General features: G+C 35.9%; 1 protein-coding gene across 1 annotated transcript in view; it reads left to right on the top strand.

Moving 5' to 3' along the window:
- Window positions 1–11,637, top strand: part of LOC125231247 (transcription factor ATOH8) — a 31,261-nt gene extending 19,624 nt beyond the window's left edge. The window contains exon 2 of the mRNA XM_048136638.1: window positions 8,471–11,637. Within this exon, the coding sequence (XP_047992595.1) occupies window positions 8,471–9,186 (716 nt within the window). The 3' untranslated portion in view covers window positions 9,187–11,637. The remainder of the gene's footprint in view (window positions 1–8,470) is intronic.
- The last annotated feature ends 750 nt before the right edge of the window (window positions 11,638–12,387 follow it).

Below are 12,387 nucleotides of genomic sequence, written 5' to 3'. Positions count from 1 at the left end.
ACTGGACTGGACCGTGCGAATGTGTAACCACGACACCTTTTATATCTTTTTGCAGCTGACCAGTCATTAATTTCTCATTTTCTTTGAATTCGACGATCTTTACTGGCCAGTGCTATAAGTTCTACAAACTGAAAGGATTAGAAATAAAAGTTCTAAATACTAGTGATCACACAAAGGTTTGCTTATAAAATATTTTTTTATTTAAAGAGTATGCGCATGTGACACTGTTTGAGTTGCAGGCGTCCATAGGTTACGGTAACCGCTTTCCACCGCACCGGACCGTATGCTTGGTTGCCACCGACGTAGTATAAAAAAAACATTATATAATAAAATAAGAACTCAATTTTCTTCTTCTTTTTAAAAACTTTTTTAAAAGTTTACTCGTCACAATTTATTTCGACGCTATTTATTTTAGACGCTATGTATGAATTTCATACTGGTCTTCAGAACAATAGTTACAAAAACACACACAATGTTGGGGGCGGTCACTAGTATATAGAACTAGTATCGATAAATGAGTTTATCGATATAGGAAGTCCCTAGCTGTCAAGAAGTTTCGCCCCACGGAATCCGATGTCTGTGAAATAATATATTAAAATAGATTACAATTATCCTAGACTGCTTCGGAACATACTATCAGGTGTCAGGTGAGATGGTTTTCAAACAATTTCCTTTTTCCAATAAAAATCAGTACTAGATAGAACTTCCTGCAACTCGGGATTCGAATTGAGATAACAACAACTTGATACCTAGAACTGGAACCAATTTCCATAATATCTAGGCCACTAAGCTTTGTCATTGAAAATTAGGTTTCCAATTACCACATAAGCTTTAATTTTCGTGTCTTTTTGCTCTAAACTATAAACTCAGCGTTCCATAAAAAAAAACTATAAATCCAAAATGATGCCACAAACCACTACATTAAGTCCAACAGCGTCACTTAAAAAAAGATATTCTAATTCAAAATCTCACGTTCGATTTATTCAAAAAGAGAACATTTGAAAAACTCACTAAAGGCGTCGGTGTTCTGTGAAATTTGGCGCCAGATTGGTATCTGAACGCATCTAAAGGCCTTATCAGATGGTGTGGCCATTGAAAAGTCTCTCGGCCTTTTTGAGACCACCCTTTTGTTTTAAATTTTAATGCGTCTGGGACAGGTAACGAGAGGAAGAAAATGTAGGTTTTGTATGAATCTTTAACATTTTCTGTCCCTAAAAGTTCATAATAACTTCTCGTATTGGCAAAACGTGGATCCGCGTACGATGAAATTATTAAAAAAAAACGCGGCACTAGTGAAGTAACTTTGGATCATATTAGAGAACAAGACAAGTGGATTGGGTTTGAGAAAGATTTTTAAACAATAAACACGTCATTTGTTTATTTGATGGCAAGAACCGAAAGAAAAGAAGAAAAATCTTTTCCAAATATAGCACTTTGGGAGTTGATATCGAAAATATTGAGTTTTCTTAAATCTCCTCACCTTTTACTTTTACATACCTCTTCTAACGACGGTATAAATAAAACATGAGCCCGTGAACCCGTGATATATGTCGGGGTCTGACCATTAATCACTTTTAATTCAAACAATTCCGACTCTAAGATACTTTTACTGTAGTGCCCGTCTTTCGAGTATCTGGTTTAAGAATCTTAACACATACTTGTTGATTAGCCTGTCGGATAATAACAATCAATTTTTACTGAAGAAAATTGGATGGAGTTTTTCATCCTTTTAGTTAATGGGCGGATTTTTATTTTGTTGTAGCGTTTTGAAAAACTTGTGTTTTTATAAATGTTGTTAGTTTGCATGATAATAATTGTTTTTTCGTGTTCATTAGTCATTCATCTACATAAAATTCAATGAAATTAATAACATTTTTGTAAAAACTCAGAAAAAAATGAACTTTAATCGGTGTTTCTGGAGCTGGGTGATCCACTGAGTTACAAACTTACTAATGTATAAAAATAACAAAAAAAGACGTATATATGTGAAATCTTTTATTAATATTAGAAATCAAAACAAAATGACCTTAAATTTTAAAAAAACAGTAGAATAAACACAAAAGAACCCTCTAAAAATCACTTTTACATATCCACTGAGTGACATTGTGGTCAAAAAACTTCAAAACTTTTTCGTAAAAACATAAAAATCTGTAGAAAAATTAACTATTAAACTCCTATTAAATGTAAAGAAGATGTTAAATTTATATAATATCATACTCACAGGTAGGTAAGGCTAACAAAATCTTATAAAAATTTAAATTTACATCTAAGAAAATGCTAGGACAATTTCTCAGTGGAACGTAACATAAAACTAAGGGTGCGATTAACATGGAGCTAATTTAACTACGTCAAACAATTAAGCAAACTGTTTTTGTTTTTTACGTGGACGTTAATATCTCAAATACAAAAATAAAAAATTAACTGAGCCCTTTTCAGAAAAAGTGTACATATTCATTGTCTTCAAAATATTAACTTTTTGGACTCATTTTACGCCTCACGTATAAAAATTGAGGCCCTTAATTTAATAATTTGTTTTCTTTGTATATTGCATCACATTCATGAAAATAATTAAATTTCCATATAAAAAGTGACGATATTTTTTTTTTTAATATAATATGATATGAAAATATAAATGTGTACTTATAACGCGGCTTTATCGTTCCACTGAGTTACTTTTTCATCCACTGTGAAACAATATTTCTCAATGGAACGTAACGGTTACGCCTTTGAGAAACAAAATTCTGGTTGTAAATTAAATTATACAAACTCTTCCCATAAACGTTATATATTATTAAAATAGATAAACTAACTAGTAATATGAACAGGTAGTTTCTTAATAAAATATACAATATACCTTCGAAAACGTAGTCACTATATGGAACTCAGAAACGGACCCCTAAAACACGCTCGAACAAATACTTCCTTCACGAGTTGTGGCGTGCGACTGACAACAAATAACCAATATGGCGTACACGGCAAGACATTATTATGTTGCCAGAATAAAAAATAACCTACCACTTTAGTAGTAAAATAAGTAAATATTGACGAAATTTCTCCGTAACTCAGTAGGATTTTCCACAGAGCTACTTTTTGTGGTTTATGTTTGAAATGATTTTTTAGTATTCTAAAACTATTTTTGATAGATAAAGGGTTGTGTAAATTAGAAATTAATGTACAAAGAAATATTTAAGTAAATAAAAACATATTGTTATGATACAAAAATAATATTTTAACGCCTATGAAACATAAGTACTTCATGGTAGGACATGGGAAAAACAACACTTTTGTTGACTTCAAACAGAAGTTTTTATTAAAAATATGACTAATATTCATTCAAAACTAATAATTTCTGAAAGACAATTTATTTATTTGTGCATAAATATCAAACGCCTGTAAAAAAGTGATATAGAATTTGTGCAATCTTTGTCAGAAGAGGTAGGACATGCCAAATTTGGTACCATACAACAAAAAAAAAATTTGCCCTAATACTTACTAAATGGCGGGCTGGTGAAATTTACATACAAGACAACGTTAGTCCTTTGAGGCCACACCAAAAACAGCGACGGAATTGCCACAGTGATGTTGCAGTTGCTGACAGTGTTGGCCGTGGAGAGTACCTACATAAGTAGCACTTAAAATAATTTTTCTAAATTTTATTTCCTTTGCAAATTTCAAAATATTTTCACAATCAGACAACAGAACTTAACGATGACGATCAACAGAACTTAACGATGACGTGCAAATAAATGTACATAGTATTTTTATGTCGTCAATAGATGCGGTACGTCGATGAAACAGAAAGGGGAAGTGAAAGATTTAAAATGTTAGATATCCGCTTAGAATTCTCAAATACTCCTCATTATTCATCTTGCATTTGCACATCGAGATTAAATCCTGATTTTCAAATTCCAAACCATACACGCTCTAAAACGGCTAAAAACCTGTTACATTCTGCAACCTAACCATAGATCATTAAGCATTTTTTTATCAATTAAACCGCACTTGTCCGACCATAAAGAACCTGCCGATATTAAAATCTCTATCGAGCAAGGCGTGGACGAAAAAACACCTGTAGTGTGAGAAGCAAGCCTCATGAATGCTCGCATCTTATCTACCTGCATTCTGCAGCTGATGAAAAGCTGGTACAACCTTACTGCATCGAGGTAAGGTTTAAATTAGCATGTTTAATGGTTTACCAGCTGTTTTAAGTTGCAGTTAAGTGGGAACGCCTCCGTGGCGCCAAGCGCTCGATTACGAGTTACGATCGCCATCGACTAATTCCGGTAGCTAAACCATTATAGACGCGATTATCTATGATTATTTGATTATGAATGAGCATTAGTTTGATTGGATTTACGAATGGCTGCTGCAAATGCGATGAGAAGGATGTGCATTTTTTGCGTTATCCCGTCATTTGCCACGGCTCATGAGAACCTGGGGTCCGCTTTGACAACTAATCCCAAGATTTACGAAAGTGCAACAGACAGGGTACAGTGGCTCCTGGTGACTCTTATGCCATTCTTTACTGACAAAACTCGTTTGCCAGATTATAATAGGTACTTTATTTATACTTATCTCTTTTTGGGTAAAAATATGGCATAATGTTCCTCTTGACAGTGATGTCATGGCCAAATAAAGTTATCTAAACCATTTACATCGGATTAAATGAATTAATAACCTGTACAACCTTTTTATGTCTTTATCAGTAAATAAAATGTCGCCGGCATTGCTTCCGGCTTAACCTCTATTTTATGGAAATGAATATTGATATTGAACGTTAATTTTGGTTTCCGTTTTACGTTTTGATTTGGCATAAACAGTTATTAAGCTAAACAAGTTAAGTTTATTTTTAAATATACCAGGGGCTAGCGACAGTTTCTCGCCGCGACATAGATCATAGGTCTTTGTTTAATTATTGTGTGACAGATAGTCTATGTCGCGGCGACAAAATATCGCGCCGTGTGCTAGGCCCTGTGTGTAATTGAAAAAAAAAAGATTGTCTTTGACAAAGTGTAAACAATCAAAAACTAACTTTAAGCCAGTAACTTGAGTTACATAAATTGTATTTATGATTAGTTTATAAAGTTACAAAACACGGATAAAATCTTAAAAAACATGTAAATAAACAACGTGGAGTGCGGATCATTAGTCGAGTAAAAGAAAACATAAATAATATTCAGTGCTATTATATCGCTTACAAAACACTGGCGAGTCGGAGGCACCTGTAACCGTTATTCGTACCAATGAAATAGGTATAAGTATTATAAGCTCTTTACACATTTTTGACTTCAAGAAACGGACCACAATGGTTGTCTTGTCTATAAATCACTGACGCTTATACAGTGTGTAACCCTCAGTGCGATTTCACATTATCCGATTCGATATAGGATGTAGGACCGATATCATTCATTAAATTTCAAATTCTTCCTATGTCCGATGGATCGGATAATGTGAAAACGCACTTAGGTATATCTACGGGCGATAAATTAAACGAGACATGAGTGTTATCGTTAATTACGAGATGTTTTTGAGTTAGGTACTCTCAATTTTCGCCTCATAATTATTTTTTTGACACTACATTGCCACCCTACTCACACTCTAGTAATGCTACAGGGGGCCGATTTTTGAGTTTCACGGCGTTCGAATTCAGAAAATTGTCACTGAAAATAATAGGCAATTCACCGTTTTCAACCGTTATTTTAGTGACAGTGAGACTCAAAAATCGGCCCCCTGGAATCTGATTTTTACCTCTTTAATGGACTCGATCTGGTTTCGTCCAGTAACTTGCCTCTCGCGTCCGCTACCACTGATCATAAGAAGCGACTCGACCATATGGTCACAAACTCAAACCAGTTACCATGGCACTTCGTGTCTGTACTGTCGCGCAACCTCGTATAGTTTAAATCCGGGACGCTACAAAGTTGCAGTGATAAGAGCTCGACGCAAAAGGAAATGTGATTGAAAGCTGCAACCATGATGGCAAATGGCAATCATTCGCTCTTTGCGGAAGATATGGCAGTTCCTATACATTGATACAAAGGCGTATCGTTTGTTGAAAAGTGTATAAGATATTTGCATCTTGGGCAAGCAGCAAGCACATCTATATATGTATATCATCATCCTCCTTGCGTTATCCCGGCATTTGCCATTGCTCATGGGAGCCTGGGGTCCGCTTTGACAACTAATCCCAAGATTTGGCGTAGGCACTAGTTTTACGAAAGCGACTGCCATCTGAGCTTCCAACCCAAAGGGTAACTAGACCTTTTTGGAATTAGTCCGGTTTCCTCACGATGTTTTTGACATTTCGTACATAAGTTCCGAAAAATTTACAAAAAATAAGCGAATGTTACAATATTTTCGTCGTATTTACATAATGCCTTAGATTTTTCAGAACAGTTTTCCACTGCCTACCAAAACAAGTTAAAATTGTATACGTTAATGTATAAATGGTGTAAAAAATATAAGAATAGATTTTTCCATAAATTAACTACGAGATTCTCTTTGTGCTTCCCGCTTCACAACTTATAAAAAAAACTTACAACTATGTAGCCTAAGAATTCCAAGTACACATTATCATATTACATAAGGACAGAGTTCGTATCGGTAGCGCAGTATAAGTATCTTGCTCTGGAGCAGTTGTTTGTTGTCATTGCATCATCGTAAGAAAAACTATTTAGGTGATTTATAATAATTTTTTACCGAATCCAAAAATTAAACGAGACCACTTGGAACTGAATTAGTAGAGTAACCCGACAGCTCCCTTCCTCCATAAAGTACCTATGTTGTTTATTTTTAATTTAAATTACATGGGTGTAGTAGGTATAGGTTACTGTATGAGATTTTATTCAAATGGTCTCTAGATTTTAGTACCACACGCAAAATATTTCTCATACATACCAGTACCCCGTTCTAAACATTTGTATAGCAAGTGAGCAACCAATTTAAGAACACACAACACCAGAAACCATCTTAACAAGGTTTGCTAAGCTAAGTTAGCACAAAAAAGGTTATTACAACTGGGCTGGTGCCTCTTTTTAGGCGTACATGAAACTACTCTCCCGTAGGTGATGAGATGACTGATAACATAAATGTTAACAAAACTATAACCAGCTGGAAAAATTAAATTAAGTAAAAAAATTAACATATTTTGTAGTGAGTCAATATACTGGTAAAAAATCTAGTGACCGTGGCTGCTGACGCCACTGGCCAGGCATTGGCGCCGGCGCTAACTGATCTCGAGCCGCGACTTTTTGTCGCCCATAAACTCCATTAAAAAAACATTGCAAAATAATTCAAATTAATATCTAATTTAAATGCAAAGGACACTATAGGTTAACCTTGCATGGTCCCATTACTTAGAAAATCTTGTTTATGATTGTGAGTTAACGTTTTTAAATTTTAGTTTGTAACACGGAATAATCCTTAATTTCAAAGATCATCTCGTAAAATTACTTGAAACAAGTATTTTTTGTAATCAGTTTTAGTTCTTCAAAGTAAGTTCTTGTTTAACAGTTAACACAAAATGTTGAAATACTTTGATTTAATGAAATACATGGTAAAAAATATGTCAGACTCGATATCCAAGTCATCATACGAAATGAAAGAGATTGCAAAGCTTGTCAAACAAGGATAGTGTGATATTACGAATACCATCTTTATTCAAGTTTACTAAATATTGGTTTAGAATTACCGGATGTTTACTGTGAATTTTAGATATGCTATCTCTAGTGAAAAAGTGCCAAATGTCAAAAACTCGTACGTCACAATGACTAGTTCATTTTATTAGATGTCTTGTCTGATATGATAATGTGATTACGACTATGTACTCTTATTTTTATTGGCCATTACGTAATGCTAATTATCGTCCATATGCATTCATACCGCCTGCTCTTGTAACTAATTCTTAGTCATGGTTTCTATCCATTCCAAATATTAAGTAAGGATAATGTAATTCATAAAATGTCGACTGAACATTCTAGTTTGATGGTAGAACGGTGCAACGCGTTTGGTTGATGAGTTCTCATCACGCGCGCTATTGGTCGCATTGGGTCGCATAGAGTGCACGCTTGGCTCGCACCATTTTTGGCACCCGTATGCGTCCTTAGGAAGTAATACTTTATAGAAGCAAAGACATATTATGTGACTCCGTATCGACAGATAAAGTCTAAGAAAAAAACCATACAGAAAAAGGTACGGTGACCTAGATGGCGATACGCCTTTGGGGGACACTCGGCTAGATGGCGCTAATATTAATATTTGACATTTTAACACATATCAAGCTAAGAATATGGGCTAAATTGTCAAAACAGAAATTCAAAAGTTTTGTGCCTGTGTCGAGAGATGGCAGTTGGCAGTCTATGCACTGTGATTACACATTTTACTTTGACAGTAACTCTTAATACTCGATCCTCTTTGATAGAAGTCAATGATCCATTCTGAGATTTGTAATAGTGTTTTTCTCTTGTTTCAGATCGTATATTAGAGCGAGATGCCGGCTTCGTGTCGGGCGGCGACGACGACGACTCGTGCTCCGGCCCCGCCCACTCCGACGACTCGGGCGTGCGGCTCGTCGAGTCCGACCTGAGGAAGCGAGACCTCTCGCCCCCTCTCCTTCCCCCGCCGAAGAAAAGACGGCTCGCCTCCAGCGATGAACCCTCAGAAAGCACCAGCCCGTTCAGACCCTGGTCTTTCCCAGAAGAACCTCAAAGAGAACCGCTTTCATTAGTCAAAAAGAGCGAAACGAGTTTGCTCAGACAAAGAAGGAGGCCGGTCGAACCTCCACCACCACCTTTACCTCCCCCAAGCGTAGAACCAAGACCCGGCCCACCCCGAGTCCCACCACATCCTGGTGTTGTAGCAGAGTCCTCGTACACAGAGAAATCCAAACCTAGAGAGCAAAGAAACTACAAAAACATGACCAGAGAACGAAGGATAGAAGCCAACGCCAGAGAAAGAACGAGAGTCCACACCATCAGCGCGGCCTTCGACACTTTAAGAAAGTCCGTTCCCGCTTACAGCCACAACCAGAAGCTATCCAAGCTCTCTGTCCTCCGAATAGCTTGCGCGTACATCGCTGCGCTATCAGCGGCGATAGACCCTGAAGCTGATCTCTCCTTGGCAGTGGAATCCGTCACTCAAACGATACACACAGAAGGAAAGCTAAGGAAAAAGAAAGACGATCCGTAGATCTGGAAGCCGTTTTGAACTAAGCCGTCCCCTAAGCCTATTCTCATTAACTCTGGTAGTACAAAAATGACAATAAAGGGATTATGAACTATTTATTGGAGCGTAGCGTAGTGCGTTTTACCATGTTTTAAATCTAGTGATACTTATACTGTTCTAAGGTTGACGCTTGGTACATATGCAGAACTGTTAGTTTATATGTATACCTCTCTGTTCCTATGGAAAAATACAATATTATAGAAACTGACAGGTGTTCCATGGACGAGCTGGGCAAAAATGAAAATTTTCGGTAGTTAGGTACCTATATGACAAATTGTACCTACTTAGCCGAATTTTCCATTTTTTCCAACCTTACAGAGCTTAATATGCCTAAAACTTTTTAAAGTAAGGGTTCGCGAAGTTCACGCTTCCTAGTAAGAATCTCTTGTTGACTGATGATATTACAATGTTTGTAGTTGTTGAAATAAAATGAAAGCCTTGCATTTCTGAAGTGAAAACATACAACTGTATTCCTTTGTCATTGATATGTCATCTTTGAAAGATGTAGATTGCAATTTTTATCTTTGTATCTTTATCAACTTGAGTCAAAATACGTACAGTAGCCACAGGTGTTTTTTTTTTGGATGTACGAGTAGCAACAAAGAAGGGCAATACCTATGTATCGCATTATTTTCCAAAACGCGCATAGGTACTTTTCAAAATACGTAAAGTCATCCTTTATCTGGCATTTTAATAATTTTTGTAAGTACGATGTACAATGTCCGAATTCGCGACAAATTCAGATCTCCTGAGAAAATATTTGGCATTTGAATTTGACTGAAAGGTTCCAAGTTCCAGAAAGGCGATAAACTGACGACTATTAATCCGGTCGAAAAGCACAGAAACGTCTGTCTTAAAAAAACAGTCAAGTTTGTCACTAGAAAAGACACATATTTAGAGCATACATTTTTTTTTAGTGAAAAACTACATGACCTAGTTCAAATGTATAGTTCAATTTCTAACCTCCGGTATCGATATTATTTTTGAAACAATTTTCTGTAAGTGCGAAAGTGACGTACCAACGCGATAGGCTAGATATATATCACACTACTATGCCTGCCAGGTTCTTATCAATTTATTTAGGTATGTACGTACTTTATAAAAAGTTTCAAAAATGAAAGTGTTTTTCGATTCGACTAACATGTCGTCTATTAACGCCTACTTAGTTCGTTTATTAGTTAGTTCCGATAGCCATTCCCAGTCCAGTATTAAGTTAAAATTACGATCTACCTTTAATTGTAATCGGGCTTTAAGATATTTATTACAACCGAGTCAGTAATTTTAAGATGTATATTTTGTAGAATAAGTTTTGTAATATGTTGTGTGGCTGGAAACAATGTGATCATGGAAAATCTAGGCATTATTAGAAATAACCGATTTATCAAAAGATTTCGCTAAGTAGATGATAAAGAAGGATGTATGAAAACTTGTATATACATTTTAACATAAATGCCTGCTGTGAAGTCTCGTAAAGGACGACAATGATGATATTTTGCTTGTTAATGACTCCCAGAACTGTATTTGATATAAAATGTTGAGGAAATTTAGGTAGAACAGTAAATAAAATACTTTTGACTTTATCGTAATTCGTGACTTAAGTACTTTTCAGTACACATGGCGTTTTTTCCGCACTAGTTAAAGTAGTACATTTTTTATCAGGTCGAAACTTCAAAGGGCCATAATATTAATAAATGTACCGAAAAACGTTGTACGATACACGTGCGAAGCGAGAATTCGTAAATTCCTCTTATCCACACTTGTTTTATTCTGTTTTACTTAAGAATTTCAACATTTATGTTTAATAGAATTAAATTAGCTACAATTTGAACTAGATTGCCTTGAACACATAATGTGATATATTGTAAATAGTTAGGGTAGAAAAATATTGGATATAATATAACACCTCCATTATACTTCATTGTTTTGTTGACATGTTTTTCTGTTATGCAAAATAATCAGTGTGCGTAGCCGAATGCACAAACGCTCACGAAACGCTCACGATAATATCTCTTTCGTAGTTATCTATCTCTATCGTTCTTGGCGCGATAGAGCCAGACTACCTTTCTACGGCGTTTCGGTGGCGTTTCGCGTCGGAGAAATGCCATTCGGCTACGGGGCCTGGACAGTACATATAGCTAAACCAAGCTAAGTTTTCAGCCATTTTGATAAAATACAATTCTATGATACCATTTTTGCTATACAATCGCTCCGAATTTAGCCTACTATAACTCTGCCTCTATCTGATAAAAAAGTGTAATGTGACGACAGATATTTTTAAACGCTGTTTTGTCAGATAAATTGTGAAGATGTTCTTAAAATCGCGATTGTTAAAACGATTTAATGCTCAAAACTGTAACTGAAACAATAAATAAGAGGTGTTATAAGTCAAAAAGTAATAAATGACGGGAAATACGTGGTTAAATGTTTGGTTTTATTTCCATATCCTTTGAACTAGGTAGTCTATATGCACGTCGACGGAAAATTGCGGGTCACAATCACAACTGGATGGGACTAGCTCAAGGCCGGGAGAAGCATACAGTCAAGTGCAAAAATACGTATCGAAATAATCGTCTCATAAATATGGTACTGCGCTCTTATTACACCGGACTAAGATGCTATAGGACATATTTTTGAGTAAGATGTGTACACCCATACTTTTACACTTGACTGTACTAGGAGAGAGGCCTATGCTGAGGAGTGGGCGTTTAAAGGCTAATACGATGATGATGATGATGATATCCATCCTCTTCAGGCTGGATAACCAAAAGAAGCTTGAGTCAAAGACATATGTAACTCCGTATAGACAGCTACAGTCTAAGAAAAAAACGTACCTCATAACCATATAGAAAAAGGTACGGTGGCCTAGATGACGTTACACATTTGGGGGACGCTCGGCTAGATGGCGTATATTAATATTTGTCATTTTAATACATATCAAACTAAGAATTTACCTTATGGGCCAAATAGTCAAAACTGAGGTGTCGAGAGATGGCAGTCTATGCACTGTGATTACACATTTTACTTTGACAGTAACTCTATAATACTTGATCCTCTTTGCTTGAGTAAAAGTCCTTAGAGCCTGGCAAAAAAGAGTAGAAATTAAACAACAACATCGTCGTGCGGTCTCGTTTTCTCGCACGTACTTATTGATAAGAAAGGGACGGC

The sequence above is a fragment of the Leguminivora glycinivorella genome, chromosome 11 (assembly GCF_023078275.1).
Source record: "Leguminivora glycinivorella isolate SPB_JAAS2020 chromosome 11, LegGlyc_1.1, whole genome shotgun sequence".
In the NCBI taxonomy this organism is placed as follows: Eukaryota; Metazoa; Arthropoda; class Insecta; order Lepidoptera; family Tortricidae; genus Leguminivora; species Leguminivora glycinivorella.
The sequence above is the reverse complement of the archived record's forward strand: the minus strand, read 5'-3'. Positions and strand labels throughout refer to the sequence as shown.